Genomic DNA, 17,793 nt, shown 5'->3' with positions numbered 1-17,793 from the left:
GCTTTTAGACTTCATTGTTACATATTCGAACGAGCTACTTGCTGAGTTACTTGCCCGTTATTCTCAAAACAAGGCCGCCTGGTAGTTTTGCGAACGGATGGCTTAGTCTTGCTCCTTCGCGATTTTTATCATCGTTTTGACATTCATAAGCATGCCCTAACACCCGAACCCAATAATTATCCACAATCTCAGATTGTTTTAAATTCAGACCGTGACAGTCGATCAATCTTCTGTCTAATATCTTTGCGATTGGTTATTCGCAAACTTTTATCAATATTTGGATTAAGATCTCTATCTCAGATGGTCAAAAATGGATTGAGATCGGTTGTTAGGTTTGGGCGTAAGACGCATCTAAACTGAATAAACGAGCTTTGATCTTGATTTGATTGAACCAGGAGAATCGTTTTGATTTGAGTTTGATTCTCGAAAACAAAATTCTAATACAGGGAAATAATTATATATGCCAGGGATTGCTAGGATTAGCAGGAAATGTTCTGATGGAGTCAATTGCCCATTGATTTTTATTGTTACTTTGGTGGTTGAGATTCCTTCTACGATTAAAGACTCATAATAATTTATGTTCATTCGATTTGTTTCGTGTAATCAAAACTTCATGAATAAACCAGTGCGTTCAGGCTAATTCTGATTGAGTATTCAGTGAAACATTGTGGTGATGAGACGAAGATTGATGTGATTTATAGTTCGGTAGATTGTGAATAAAACTGAGATCGGTGTCCTGAAACCTCAGGTTATCATAGTAAGCTATTACTGTTAATTATATTATTAAAAGAAACCGATCTAAATAATATACTGTACGTATAATTATTCCCGTTTTGACGTCTTGACTCTCGCATGACGCCCACTAACACGCTAATCATGTAATCCATATAATATAGAGTGACCAACATTTATATAATAGGTAGACATTAAAAAAATTATGCAAACCTAGCAAAATAATTTAAACAAATGCGTTTGAATCCCATACATTTCTCCACTAAATATGTATAATCCGCAGAGTTTTACGGTTGGTAGCATAGAGATAATACATATATACCACTAAAATATAACTAAGTATTAATCATACTTAGAATTTGCTCCCTTGTTTTATTGTACTAAAAATATCTAGTATACTTACTAAATTATTATTTCTGAACCCTGTAAAAGAGCATTTATATAATTAATATTATATGATAAAAAACAACTGTTTAGTTAAATAATAATTATTTTATTCGTGAATAATTAGTCAATTATTCGTGAAAACATTTTTTTCTTATCTTGTGTTGATTTTACACAACCTGTCTCCTATTGTTTAAACGGGCAAGACAAATGCTTTGAGACAGATAATTAACCATTATTGTATTTGAATGACAACAATTTTATATAATCATTGGGGGTGAGCTCTATAAGTACACATCTATCACAATCAGCCAATCAGGGCTTATCACATTAACGAGACGCGATCTTGAAACTACCCTCAAATTTTGTAATATTCAGAAATCGTTCCTGTATACATTAATACTTATAACGACAACGCTTAACACTTATACTACGTATTATACACTACAATTAATTTATCTTCACTTCCTGATTTATTCTATTGGATGCATGCTAAAGCATTTCTTGACCATCTCGTTAAGGCGTTGTAAAGTTCTTGATGCTGGCAACGTTTCAACATACTTGTATATTTATTGCATTTGCAGCTATTCATATGTTCCGTATGGACATAGGAGTGTTCGCTTAGCGATACGTTCGCCTATTACACTCATATTGTGGAGGAAGGATGGTGAACAGTGCCTGGAAGGAAGTATCTTAGACTAGTCTAACCACTAGTTCGAAGGCCCCTAGTGGCTAAGGTCGAGATGTTGTATATCCTATGCAATCGGGATAACAGCGTTGGCCCGTTCTGACGTCATTGCAGTGATTTGTAGGCGCAGATTGTAGGTCTCGCTACAATATCAATATTTGTTGTCATCTTTTTGTGCAAACTAAACTATAATATAGACTAATATAGACGACGCAACTTGGCAACACAGCGTCTCTATTCAAACCCGTAAAGATATATGGAGTCTGGACGTATACGTAAACGTATAAAGTAACTCCCATATACGTAACGTAACTCTGGAGTTACGTTTCTCTCAAACATGTGTTCTAGATTCATTTCTTATTTACAATCTTGAACATTCATTGTCTAAAGCATACGTTGGGTATTTCAAAGTGAGACCTTTTAGCCTTTCATACATAAATTCTTCAGCCTGTAGTTCCATTTTCGCATCGAAATGTGTTTTCCACCCACCGGATTCACCTGAAATAATTTTAATTATGTCATTTTACTTCTAGTACGGACCGCAGCCCCACATTTTTTCACATTAATTCAGTAGGTATGCATAATTCAAATTTAAATAATGATTGCAAAATATAAAAGTATATTTTAGTGAATGTCTTTACCTACCCCCAAAATTTATTTTGCTATGCAAATATTAAAAGGCGGATAACAATTAATCGGATCCCAATAACTTTAAATTAAACAATGCCTAAATGTTGGCCTTTTGGCCGAAAAAGATCGGGGAAACTAATTTGCTACCTTTTCTAATAAATTGTATGTCACTGTCAGTTGAATTGTTAACATTCTTGTTCTTCTTAAGATTTTTAAACGTTAAATGTTCTGCGAGCTGCATCACTTGTTCTTCGGTTATGCTTCTTTGTAGAAAATCGCTGACGCCGCGTATGCTTTTTGGTAGATCCTAAAATAAAAATATAATAATCTAGTATTGTCTTTTATTAACATATCTTTTACACGTTTAAAGAAAACACTTTTTTACCCGAGGCTCACAGGAGACTTTTGAAGCTATGTTTTATTTTAAACTTATAATTATTTAACCGAATTTTAAATTAATCCGACGTTTCGCCGGAATGTAGGACATTTACCTATACGACATTTCGCATTCATCACTCTCAAATTTCAGCTCAAATTTCTTAGTTTAAAACATTTAGGTACATTTACTGTACTTGTCTTTTTATTAGAATAGTGGGCATTTGAGCCTCATCTAACATTAAATGATAAGGCGTTCATAGAAAAATAGAAAGGGCGTGCTTTTTAAGAACCACTAACAACGCTTTTTTCTTGAAGGACATCGAAAAAGATCATATAGCAAAATTATTACCTGAAGCATGTCTTCATAGAACAAAAAATGGAGATTCGGATGATGTCTTTGTTTCCAGGCTTCGTTTGTGTGAGATATAACTGGCATTCCAGGTACTGAAAATTAACGCTAATTTATAGAAAAACTATTATATATAAAATATTATAATTTATACATTGAGTGTTTTTTACTTGGGGAAATACATTGCGCCATCCACTACTGCGGGATGCGGGAGGGTTATATGGGACTCGCAAACCCACTAAAACCCCGAGGCGCCACCAACAATCGCCTTAGGCGGTATGCGGTAACAACAGAGCCTTATCCGCTTCCCGACATGCGATTCGGGGCTTACATTCGCCTCTCCAAGCCAATTGTTGGTTTGTGAAGATACTTTACAGAGCAAGTATCCCTCACAGACCGTGACATACGCTTTTACAAATAGCTAGAGGATATCGGGTCCAGTACTTGTAGGGATCACCATCCCTTCTTTTAAACGCATGGACCCCTGCTTACCCGCTTGGGTACTTTTTAGTTAACGAATATTGTGAAGTATTTGACGGGCCTGCGGTTGTAATGAATGCTTAACCTAACCCAACTACCATCTATACTAACCCAAAATAAATTTCACTAGTAATCCCGTGGCCAGAAAACTATTGCAGTAGTAGTAACTTCAACTACTACAGACATAATCTAAACAAGTACTAAAATGTTTTTATATATAAAATTTTAAGATACTTACGTAAATCCCGCCGGAAAGCCTCCCAAAAGTGTATAAACGATCCTCTCATCAGACTCTTTATAATCATTTTATGAAGGTAATAATTCGATACCACAACATCTCTTGGATCTCTGGCAACATAGATGACTCTTGCCTTCAATAGATCTGGTGGAAGTAACGATAATGGGAGATGGGTCTTGATTAATCTGGGTGATGGTGCCTCATCTATATCCTTCCAACTCGGCCGCTTCACCGCCCTGTTCAACCCTTGAAAATTTGCTAGATTCATGAAGTTTATCTTAATCAGCTCGAACGCCACCTCCGGTATTTGTGATGTTAATCTGTAGAGTAATAAATATCAGGGTCTTTAATCGATTTGTGCCCTTTTGGTGTAGAGGGGGTGTGGGATTCAAGAGCACAGGCTTAGCGCCTATAATAATAATAAAAAATAAAGTAGATAGTATCAGTTAAACTCAACGAATAATTATCGCAATACTGCGAGGAAATGCTGCCAGCGTTAAAGGTAGAGACGGAAATTGAAAATTTGTTTTAATGTTTTATTTATTATAATTACTATGTAGGTTGAGAAAGTTGTAAGTACTGGTAGTGTAAGTTTATATAGTATCACATAGTGATGAAATGTATACTAAAATAAATACGGATAAACTAAAGTAATTACTTTAGTAATCGATGTATCAGTCGTCATTCAACATCGCATTTATCCTGAATTTTGAAGCGAAAAACAGCGCCGTAATTTCAGAGTAGAATTTGTATCTCCGTAATATTTTGTATGTAAAAATCTAAATCCATCTTATTATATTACAGTAAAATTTTTTCAGTATGATATTATGGTATCGACGCATATTAATAGTTATGAATAATATGTATAATATATATCACATTTTACACTGGCATAGTATTTTGTATGGCAACTGAGAAATTACAACTCATGATAAGAGAGTTATGTAATATTATCTCAGTAACATAAAACTTTATTACTACAAATAAAAATTATGCATGCATATAAAATACCTACTCTAACATAGGAAACCGTTCATGTAGAGGAGATTTTTTCGAAGCTTCAAAGTCCAATTCATTTTCCAATAACCACACCATTTCTTGAGTCCATGTTGTCCCTGAAATTATAAAACGCCTTAAAATATTTTTCTAAAGAAAATGAAGGTTCATCTTCACGAAGTTTTAAGTTGAAATTACTTTACTATCTTTGATACAGCGCACCGATTCGCCTAAGACATTTTAACCATCTATGCCATCAATTATTGATTCTGTGTTTCTTTATATATTTCATGAAATTCCGTTAGCGTACTTGGTATGAGAAAACTAATAAATTTTCACAAAACCGTACTGATAACTGTTAATAACGTCGATATCGTGCGACGGAATTCGTTGGTTTTAGCTCTCGCTATCAACTTTATCTAAATCAACGGATTTTACCAAGTCACTTCGATAAAGCAATATAGCTGAAGTGTTATTAAGTGCCTGAGTGGCGCAACGTCAGCACGTATATCATGTTGTCTACACATTCACGTCCAATATATTAATCAAATTTTAGTTAATACCTACAGTAAAGACATGCGTTTATTCATTTTTTTTTACTTCAAAAATCATTTATTCATATAGATAACATAATGTACACTTATAAAAAAAGAAATATAATGCTTCTAATTTTACATTTACTGCCAGTTCTCAAATCATGGGCGTAGAATGGAAGAGAAGAATTGGCAATAAATTTAATTATACTCTTTAATTTTAAACGTTTGTAATTATAATACGTCTCACTGGAGATATTTAGAATTAAAATTTCTTGCGCTGGTACTTTAGTTTTTTTTCATAGTGGATATCCCCAACCCATCTTTTTTTAGGAATTTTGATGTAAAATAAATTTATCTTGTCGTGATCATGGTAACAGATCTTATATTAAAATTGGGATCACAATCGTTATCAATTGTTATAGTGGAACGAAATTGTAGTACAAAAAAATATTAGTAATACATATTTTCTTTGATACTATGAATATTGAATGGTCGTTATTTTGCCTCAGAAATTGAAGGCAATAGTCCATCCAAATATATCATTTATTTATTTAAAATTTTGTTATTTAATGTTTATCAACCGTATAATTTAATACGTCAGTCTTCAGTATGTTGAAGTTGTATAATACAATATTATGATCGAAGAGCGCTTTTAAAGCTTGAAATTTAAATTATAATATTCGGAATAAAGCTTACTGAAAATCTGTATTTATTGTAATGTATAAATAAATAAACAAAAAGAATATTTTTACAGAATGTCTATATAAGATGACAATATGACTAAAAAGGAATTACTTTATTAAAAAAAATTTTATTAAAATTTTTTTTTAATGAAATAATGAAATGAAATACGTTTATTTTGGAACATAGGATCATGATGGTATCACTTATTCCACGTCATTAAATTCGAGCGCGTTGGCATATCTACTCATCGGCAAAGAAGACAGAGGGTGTTGGCCGAGAGAAAAAGCCTGAAAAGCTTTTAAAAAAAAGCAATTCATCAAACAATTCTACAATACTTAAAACAAATATAGCAATTTAATTAGAATTTACTGAGAAGTACTGTACTCTTACGGGAATAATCTTCGATGTTTCGGTTTTTTTTTATCCTTTTTCAAAGGATAACGTATATAGAAAAGAAAACTGACCTGATCTAGGATAAGTGACGACCCAAATATCATCCGGCCGGACCTTGAAGTTGTAGATGTATTCAGCGTGCTTTTTGAATGCAGCAGGCATCACATACCCAGTCTTGCCGCATTTGATGAATTTTTTTGTGTAACCTGAAAAAAGTATACATAGTTCTATTTTCGCGTCTTATTGATGGAGCAATTAAATTGTCGTCTAAGATGTGGACTGTTTAACCTTAATTAATTTAGTCCTTTCGATGTTTATAAAAACAACTTCACATTAATGAATAATTTTAGAACTAATTTTATTACCATTTATACAAAAGTATATCAACAAATTTTATAATATACATTTGTTTATCATTAAGAAATGTATATCTATTTTCCTTTATTGAAAAGTCAAATTTCAATTACGCCTATTAAAAAGGCACTTTCCACAGCCAAAATTACACGTTAAATATATTTAAAAAATGAAAAAATGCCCCTCCAATAGGTAGTTTCATATGTAGACACAAGACCATAATTACTTTATTTGTCTTTATAATATTTTGTATACATTGAGTTGATAACTATATGTGAAGACATTGTACCTAGAATAAAAAAAACTACAACAACGCAGCAGATAACTAAATTATTATATAGATACATGGTTCTTACATATTCACAAATATTGCAACTATTTTAAATAATACATAATTCGCATACAGTCAAACAGTGTGTTACGTCAAAGTTGATTTGTTTAAAAAAAGAGATATTAAAAGCAAATGTAAACCCATATTAAAAACATGTTGATTTTGTCTAGTAAATAGCCCGTTGCATCCCTTGTAATTTATATATATTGTGTTATTTGTATTTCTTTAGCAATGAAGTGTAAATAAATAAAAATAAATAAATAAATATTTATTATTAAATATTTTCCACGGAGGAAGATCTGGTCACCCAAGGATGTACTTAGTGTGGGGCTAGTCCCTAAATAGTATAAGTTTGTGCACAAGGATATCATGTGCCGAATCTACGTGGGATCTAGCCCTAGTTTAGATTGTAGTTTCAGCGCTGGCGTCGTTCTCCATCTCCTTTCCTCTCGTAGTTTTGGTACACTGAAGGAACGTCCGTCTTTCTTGCTCTCTAATTCGCATAGCTTATTGTTGGTTGCGGTCATTAAAAATAAGTTAACAAGCGGTAATTTGGTTTGTAGAAAGTATGTCTTTAGAGCGCCAATAAGAACTGTGCTTCTATGCTACTGAATTCGTTGCTCGTAGTCAGCAAGGAAGGACCTGGGGCGGACTATCTATTACCACCGGTTACTATACAGCTCCTCTCTTATAATAGTGTTACATGTATATAGCCCATAGCCATCCTGAATTCAGTTTCAGATTTGTGAAGATTTATAAAGACCTGTGATGACGTTGTGTTGTTGACAATCATATTAACACAATAACATAAGCATAAAATAATTATCTGTAATTATTCATTTTCGCAACAAGCAGATAAGGCAGTACATTAAGTGCTTATGATCCTTAAATCTCAACTAAGTATGTTTATCAAAACAAAAATATTTGTCTTCAACGATATAATGTTGAGTTATCACTTTCAAATTGTTTTCTATATTTATCTGATATTTTTGTATGGAAAATGAGGTTACATTGACCATTTTCGTTAAAAATATGTGAAGCAAAACAAAGACACCTTTAAAATAGCACTCCTAGTGGTTCAGTTATGAGGTTCAATTAATAAGAATAAAGTGGATTACAATCCAGACCTAATATTCTTCTAATTCACTTTAAAAACAGAAAATATCTTAGCCAAATAGCATCAATTCTAAACTGTAATTACAGTCTCGAAATTACGCATTGAATTTATCTATAGTAATGGGTTTGAAAATGGCCATAGAAGATGAAAGAAGAGAAATCTCCATTTCTCTAATCGCCAACCGCCGATTTCCCTTATAATACTTAGAGCCTAAAAAGACCTTAATTACAATAACAATAGAGTACCATAAAATAAAGAGAGAGGAGACAAATGTCTAAATGCCGCGTTTGGCTTGATGGCAACTCTCCTTTTTAGAGGAATTAGTACCCCAGTCTAATATTATTTATAGGCGACTACAAGGACTACGTTGGCTTGGGCCGAGATCGGGTAGTTAAGGAAGCATGCCTACGGCGGGCAAATCCCTGAAGGTCAATAGATGAGACCAGGACCAGACCTGGATTGAATACAAGGGGGACCTGCGCCCGCTGTAAACCAGCAACTGCCGGCATGTGGCTAGGAACAGGGAGCGGTAGTAGTTTCAGAGGCCAAGACATATTTTGAGTCGCTTGATGGGGAAGTGAATTGAAGTTTTGGTACATATTTGTACCCTTATCATTATTACCATTTTGGTACCCTTAAAAGCACTATTTACAATAATTTTGTATCTAACGTAGCAATTGCCATACATAGTTATATAGTAATAATAATGTATCAGGCTTAGGGAGCATATATACTGTTTATAATGTAACTTATAATATAAGTAGTTAATAATTTTTTTTACTATAATCAGGTAATATACCTGTTAATATAACAAGTTAATATAATTAAGTAATTTAGCTATTAATATAATTCGATAATGTAACTATTAATATAACTGAAAATATAACTGTTGATATAATTAAGTAATTTAGCTATTAATATAATTAGATAATGTAACTATTAATATAACTGAAAATATAACTGTTAATATAATAAGTTAATAATATAATATAAAAAATAGTACCTGGATGGTGGTATTTTTATTTTTTTACAAATTGTTTTTTTGGAAATTATATATAAGTACGAATTACATACTAATAAAATGATGAAAAATGAAAAATATAGATTATATATGCTGGAATAGCTTTAGTGTTGTTGTGTCGTTAAAGCAATTTAAAAAAAATAGTATTACTATTCGCCGATAGATGTCAGGAAGATTCATTTTTCAGTTTAAATTGGGACTACTCAAACACCACCATTTTGTTATTTTCTATCATTTATTCCTAGCTAGATCGATTTATCGCCCCCGAAACCCCCCGTATACTAAATTTCATGAAAATCGTTGGAGCCGATCCCGAGATTCCAATTATATATATATAACTAGTTCGCATTTCAAGTAATTTCAGTACATCTGTACCAATTTTAATTTAATTCACGTACGCTTTGTTATCCAATATTTTATCTTGAGTATTGATTTTATCAAGAGATTGTAAAATTACTTTAATTGAGCCCAATTTTATTGTGTATAATGTGTGTTATGTACAAATACAGACACCTGGAAATGTCCGGGAATTCAAATGCGATTCCGAGGGCATCTTTGATGTTGTTCTGGTAGTTGGTACCTGAGTAACGGGTAACTGTGGTTTTAGAGGTTATAACTCATCCGGTTTTCTGGGAGAAGAGTGGCTGGAGCTCTCAAAACGCATATCTACAGAATTTTGTAAGGAACTGAGCGATGCTAACCTTTAGTATAATAAATAATAATAATATAAATGTGTGCGTCGTTATTACATATTTTTGTTATTAATGAAAAATCAAATTAAAATCAACCATGGTAAGGACAAGAAATGGATGGCTCGTAGCGGAAAAATGTGACGCGTAACCGAAAAATGTGAGGGTAATTTTTTTTCGCCGATAAAGAATTTTTACTTCAAAAATACATAGAAAACTAAAACAAATAATATTTTTGTTCCTATGGAAATGTACGTTTATTGCGAGACGTATTCGTTGAGCGAGTACTAAGTTACCGGTACTATCGGTAGATAATCGGCACCTGGTATGGCGTCTATTTAAATCTTGAAATAGCGTAGTAAACTTAGAGTCCCCCACCCTACTTTAGGAGCCTATACTACAATGTTAAGTTTTTTTCGATTATAATAAATATGACAAGATAACGGTAATTTTGTACTTAACTTTAAGTATATAAAAACAGGCGTTATGTATTTTTTTCTGTATCTAAATGTAAAACCTCCGAGTCTTATCTACACGATACCTTATCGGCCTAGTGATTCATACATACTACGTCACAGTTATGTCACTCAGATAACTAAAACTTTTGGATGTAAATAAAAACTGTTTTCAAGCAATTTTTCCGACAATTGCTTATTTTAGAATTAAAAAAAATGTTTAACTTCCGCTCAGGGACATATTTTAAAATAAACGCGTTTTAGATTTAATAATATAGAGGGATGAATGAATGATGAAATTAGGTTTTTATATATTATATTATTAGTTTTTATAACATAGTAAATAAGTGAATGTTTTATATATATATATTAATGTGACTAAAAAACGCGCATATATTTAGTAAAATAAATATATTATAATAGTATAAAGTCATTTAAATCGACTTCAAAACCCAAAGAAGTTTACAATTAGACGAGTGTTTTTGTAAGATCAGCATGATACCGAAACCTAACAGCCACTAAATAAATTTAAAGACCTACTTTCATATTATTTACTAGCAGACTCGGCCAAGCGTTGCTGTGGCTAAGGTTTTTGTTATATTACATAGTAGTAAATTAATCAAGGGAAACCGTAGGAGAACTTATGTGAAACGTTGGTACCACGACACGGACCTAAACTAAACTACCTTTAACTCAGCGCCATCTGTTAGAATTGTATCAAATAATAAACAAATGTTAATGTTATCGTAATTTTAGTAAGGATGCCTATTTTTTTGAAAATGAAATATAGCCTATGTCACTCAGGAATGATGTAGCTTTCCAACAGTGAAAGAATTTTTCAAATCTGCCAAGTAGTTTCGGAGCCTATTCAATTCATACAAACAAACAAAAAATCAAACCTTTCCTCTTTATAATATTAAGTATAGATTTAATACTCTGATCTCCCCCGGGACTTTAGTGATTTCAATATTTTGTTAATGTAGCGTGCGATCATAAGTTTGCAGCATTAGCACTACGGATTTTAAGGACTTATCCGTCGCCTAACTCCAAAAAAGTACATTGTTTCTTTCCATTTTTGTCATCGTTTCATAAAGTAAGGCAAAGAGAAAAAATATATTGTGGAGTTTAGAAGTTTATATCCATTTTGAAAGATCGATACATAATTTAAAAAACTTCGCTCAAGAGAAACACTTTTGACACTTTGAATTCATTTTATGACGCACATAGAACATGATTTTTTTTTGAAATTAACACGATGTATTTTATCGAAAGCCAAGTGATCCATTTCAGAAAAAAATTGACAAAATTACATTAATTTAATGGTTTACATAACTAATTGTTATAACGGGGCGGCTTCCCTCAGTACCCCAGCTATCCATTGCACACCGCAGTCGACCCTCAGATAGAGCCTTCAGAGAGCTTTTTTTTTTATAGAACAGGGGGCAAACGGGCAGGAGGCTCACCTGATGTTAATTGATATAGTCCAATAACCAAACTCTTAGTCCCGTCCACGAATAGTTCATATATTATTGTACTACTCTAAAGAAAAACGAATTAATTACATTGTACGAGGTCATAATTTAATCAAATTAGCGGTATTTATTAACCGCACATAGAAGGTTATTGTTATCATTCAAGATCATTAATGAACGGTCTAAATGGATACGTCATACACTCCTGGAATGTTTTAAAAGTTTCATCATTCATCGATACGACATTTTTTTTTAGATTTTTATTTAATTTAAAAACTTAGGTTTAGGTACATTTTACAGCGAACGAAAACCTGACATGGTTTATCTGTCATTTAGGTGTAGCTGTCAGTGCTCACTTAATTTTTATACAAAATCTATTAAGCAGATACAATAACAGAAAAAAGTGAATAAAGTTAGGAAGTATATTTGTAACTATCTATGAAGTGTTTTTTTATCTTACTGCTAAACTTATCAGTAGTCACAAATATTAACGTAAATTCAATCTATGAATCCTGTTAGGAAAGACTTGTAATATTTTTATACAGGTAAATGTGTAAAGTAAGGTTCGTTTATTCAATATCACCGATAGGCACGTTATCTAAAAGTAACTGATAATGGGACACTGAATTTGGCAATATATTTCAATTATAGATTCAACAGAATCGACTGTTTGATATAACACCTCCTAGTTAAACATCGATTTAGCAGTGTTCCTAAAATTTGAGTTTTTTGCATCTTCTACCGCTTTTACCATGGAGTGTTCAAATAAGTTGTTTGGACTAATTGCTTCGTTCTTCGCTCGCTCCAGTGAGCTTCCGTCCTGCCCTTCAGGCGATTGACCCCCCCGCGACGGCCCAAGCCGAGGTTTGAGTCTCTCAGGAGTCGCGGGAACCCCACCCTTTCAGGCTGAGCTAAGCTCGCCAAACAGCCCGTGCTGAGCTGTAAAGGCCCTGAAGGCCAACAGCGAGATTCCATTCAAAAAAAAAAAGACTACCTGCCGCTGAGTTTTATCATCGGACGTTAAGGCAAAATACAAAATGCCATCGTTCTACAACAACTAAGCATTTCTTAAGTCAATTTTTGCCGCACACTACCACTATATTGAACAAGCTGGCCACTGAATTATTTTTGAAACAATTCGACTTAGCGTCCTTCAAGAAAAGAGCATACCATTTCTTTAAAGGCCGGCAACACTTGCGAGCCTCCTGGCAATGTAAGTGTCCATGGGCGGCGGTATCACTTAACGTCAGATGATCCTTTGCCAGGCTTCTTCCAGTTACATAAAAAAATTGTATCTTTCAATTTATCTATCTGTGGTAGTTAAGAAATTAAGTATTGTAAAGATTTTTAAAAAAACCATTATAGTTTGACCTAAATAAAACTTCTTAATGCGAATTTATAACATTACTTACAGAACTCAATTTCAGCTGTGGTAGTCTTTTCAATACAGCGATTACAGCGAAACTTAAGAGTACTTTAGTTAAAAGGGTGCAAATAGACTTATAGATTTTATGAAAGCGGTAGAAGACGAGCAAGTTTAATCTGTGTTACTCGCGAAAACCATAGACAAAATTGATTATACATAATTTTAACAACCGCGTTAACTAACTACTCAGTACATAACGCAACCCAGCCCCAAAACGATAAGATACTAAAAGATATATATCGAAGCATGACGATACTGTCAGCTGCAAACTAATAATTTTCTTTAATACAATTTAATATTGAATAATGAATTGTCGTTATTTTATACATGTTGAAATATCGGTAAATCAACAACAAGTTATGAGGAACTTTAGCAACAAAACAACAAAAACACGATCACACAAACAAATGACTGCCAATTTCATTAATTATATTAGAGTGACAGATTAATCTACCAACACACATCTAATGTACATTTATAATGTCACATAAAAGCTTTTATTAAACTTTAAAGTCGACACTTATCCTCAAAGTAGTTTTAATATGAACCATTTAAAAATTACCTGTAACCTTAATTTATAGATACATTTTTAATTATTCTGCAATTAATGATGATGTGTTAGTTAATTAGTTGTTCTTAAAGACTATGTCAAAAGAATTACTACATATATACAATATAGCTTGTAGATATGTTTAATGAGTATTTTAGATACATTTTGTATACAAATATGTAAAAATTAAATTTACGTACGATGGTATTTAAATACTCACTAATATTTGTACTATCTTTGAGACAAATACAATTTACAATTAATAGTATTAATTTTACGACACAGCCATCTGAAGCTAACATTTTTTTCATAGCGCGAAAAAATATTTTTAAGTTGCGTATATTTTGTCTCACAGAACTTTATATTTAAGCGAAAATTTTGATCATTGTGACATACTTACGCAATAAACAGATTATTAGCTGTAATGTTAGATTATTATCTAATCTCAGATTAAAGGCATGCCAGAGTACATCTTTTGAATGTATGTCACATTTTAGATTTTTCATTACTTAGCCATATTATAGCAGTTTTTTTTACGTATAAATAAATCGATATGTTAAAACCATAATTATTGTATTAAATGGTAATAATTTAAGAAACATGGAAGGTAATTCATTCTGCAATGCCTTTGAAATGATTTACATTTTCAAGTCGATATCCATATTCCATTGTGTTTATAAAAAAATATCTCCATAAAATTGTTAGGTACCGAGAAAATAGTATAAAATAGGAAGCTCAGTATAACTAATATCGTTGTGTTAATTGAACTAGAGAAACTGTGCTTAGCTAATAGTAAATTTGATTGTAAAAACTGCTCAACTTTGACAATATTAGTTGATAGTGAATAACAACAGACAACAAAAGCGATAATATATAATTGTACTAAACCAATAATTGGCAAAATTATAAAATCAATAATTGGCGTATCAAGTCGTGATACCATTTAAAAATATGAATATTAAGGACAATTTAAAATTAAAAACAAGAACACGTGTAAACTTACGGGCCACAGACGACATTAAGACAGAAAATTGTTTCAGTAAAAAATATATATTTGGAAATTTTTGTTTCGCAAATTCAAATTATATTTGTTATTTTGATTACTTTAAAATGTCTCGAAACATTCAAGTAGCTCCTCAGCTGAAAAACAACATCCAAAATATACACCAAACATACCAATCAAACACTTCTTGATAATTTTATCCTCTTCTGGCGACACATCGCGGATTTCATACGGGATCTCACGCCATGGCGCCATGGCTATGTCCACCACTGTCGTTTATGTCACTGTCGATCACAACCTCACTACCTGCACTTTAATAATCAATATCTAATCTACGATCGATTGTACCGATAGCACAAATTTTCATACAAGCAATTATTTACGATTCAAATATTTTGTCTATGAATAATACAATTTTTTACACGACTTGTGTAGGTGAGTTATAAAATTGGTCTGAATAAGTGTGACGCGATGACGTCAAAATGGTTATACGCGAAGGAAGGAAAAGTCTTGGTTTGAATTGCCTCGTCATTATCCATCGAATTAAGAAAACCCTATACGCAGGAATGATTAAATGTTACTAACTATTGCCTGTACTAAGAAAATTGCTGTTTTTGAAAAGTCCCCAAATGATTGTCAACTGATGTTTAGTCGCCTAAGAGCCCGTGCCTTATTCGCTAGTACACTACCAGCCTTCTCAGAATTTCATATCCAAATCTCGGTTGCATTTTTAATTTTTTACAATTTTACAACATTTTTTACAATAAAATAATAGACAATTTAATGAATGTTTATTATTTTCAATAATAGAAAATAATCATGTTAGTTAAAATAGTATAATAAATTACACGAAAACAGTGAATTAAACGATAAAATATTACTAATTACAGTTAAATTATTGTATAGAGTATTTAAAAAAATTGTATAGAGATAATATATTCTTGGTGTTTAAAATGAAAACCACTTAAGTTATAAAACTTTCGGTCTGTCGGGTTCACTAGTTTTACATAAAAAAAGGACACAGGAATTCACAAGACAACATAGTCAAATTAACAGAAAATATATTAAAAATAAATTAAGATTCAATTGGTAAAAGTACAAAATACATTAAATAATTTGATACCACACAAAAGACAAGAGTCAACTTATAATTGGTTTACGTATTAGTCGTAATAAACATACTTGCGGTTTTGTAGTCAATTAGAATTTGATGTAATTCTCGCCGTTCTAGTCACGAACACAGTGTATAATGCACATGTGACGATTGACTTCCAGCGATTTTATTCACACTAATGTCACCTTACATCTCGATTTGAAACCAAAAAGCAGGTAAAAATGATGCGTGCGATGAGTTTGATAATGAAAAGATGTTCGATGTCCAAACATTTATTTAAACGTATCAATTTCTATAGTTACACTATATTTTAACACGAGCAAGTTCGGTGACGATTTATTTATTTATTTATATATATATACATTCTAAAACAATGTGTATGCCTAAAAAATACAAGAAAATATGACATCACAAATTTAACACACTTACACATACACATCAATTACATTAGAACAGCAATATATCAAAGGAACTAAAGAGACAGCCACAAAATAAACAAAAAACAAATTATTAATAATTTGTTTATTTTTATTTATTTAAACAAACAAAAATTAAAACTTAAACCACATTAAGATTTAAGAGCCTGCAAAACAAATTGATGTAGACATGTTCAAATATATGTTAAATTAAACACTTTGTTTGACGCTGGGTAACAACTGACTTTAATCGTTTAAAATATAGCTAAATAACATAAAATTATGGGTAGTGGGTACGATAACAAATACTAACTTGACTTATCTAAGGGTTTATAAATCTAAGTGACACTTCAATACAAAACAACTGTAGTCGACCTTTTTGGACATTAGCGGAAACAAGAATGTTAAATTACAATTTACGAGCTAAAAAAACTAAAGGGCTCATTTTGGCTTAAAGTGTGCGATGATAGTTTACATTTAGTTTACGCTTCTTTTATTATTTTTTTTATATTTAGGTACAAAAACAGAACACAGATGGATTACATACATACAGTTATTACAAACTAAACAACATTTGAAAATCTGATATCCAATTATATCTGTATACAGCATTTTATACTAAATATCAACCAAACAACATGCACATTTTAAACTGAATGATAAAAAAAAAGAAAAAATATATATACATTAATTAATTCAAATTAGTAATTAAGGTTGCAAGTATTCACCATGAACTATCTTTCTAATTATTAACTAAAATAAAACTATGTACATTGTTAAGTTACTTAACTCAAGATACATAATTAAAAGAGCGTCCCAATTCTTCTTGAAATTAAACTCGTTTTTATCTTTGCTCTACATTTTGAATTAACAATTCAATTGATATGTTGTTATTGGTTTGTTTTATTGTAAAAAAACTGTATTAAGTACGTTACGGTATGCAAGCCCATTAATTTTTAAATGCTCAGAAAGTAACATAGTACTTTCCCAATATGCGTATTCGCATGAACGCGAACAATGATTTACAATAAATATTATAGATTGGATCGTGACTGAGCCTGATTACGTTATTTATTTAGACTTCGTTACCTTAATATTCAAAATCGTACATATAAAAAAAACAAAAACATTCTTCCAGGCAACCCTAATATGGAACAAAAAAGAAACACCTAAAGAGGTGTAAACAAGTAACAAAAATATTATATTACTCAAAATAAGTATATCTAATATATATGCATATATCTAAAGAAAAAATAGAAGTGATAATATTATGTATGAAGAAAAATGTAAAAGTTTGTCCAAAGGTTAATTGAGTCGCAATTAATATATATACTTAAGTAATAGGAATACAAAGAAG

General features: G+C 31.7%; 1 protein-coding gene across 1 annotated transcript; it reads right to left on the bottom strand.

The window, feature by feature from the left end:
• Positions 1-1,204: 1,204 nt before the first annotated feature.
• LOC111001531 (sulfotransferase 1E1) lies at positions 1,205-15,335 on the bottom strand. The gene is made up of 7 exons (XM_022271457.2): positions 15,080-15,335; positions 6,560-6,694; positions 4,895-4,994; positions 3,880-4,199; positions 3,162-3,256; positions 2,582-2,741; positions 1,205-2,302 (listed from the first exon to the last, which is right to left on the bottom strand). Exons 1-7 carry the CDS (start codon positions 15,159-15,161, stop codon positions 2,166-2,168), a joined length of 1,029 nt encoding a protein of 342 aa, XP_022127149.2. The 5' UTR covers positions 15,162-15,335; the 3' UTR covers positions 1,205-2,165.
• Between the last annotated feature and the right edge of the window lie 2,458 nt (positions 15,336-17,793).

This window comes from Pieris rapae, chromosome 8, assembly GCF_905147795.1.
Source record: "Pieris rapae chromosome 8, ilPieRapa1.1, whole genome shotgun sequence".
Lineage (NCBI taxonomy): Eukaryota > Metazoa > Arthropoda > Insecta > Lepidoptera > Pieridae > Pieris > Pieris rapae.
This window is presented reverse-complemented; position numbering and strand designations above follow the sequence as displayed.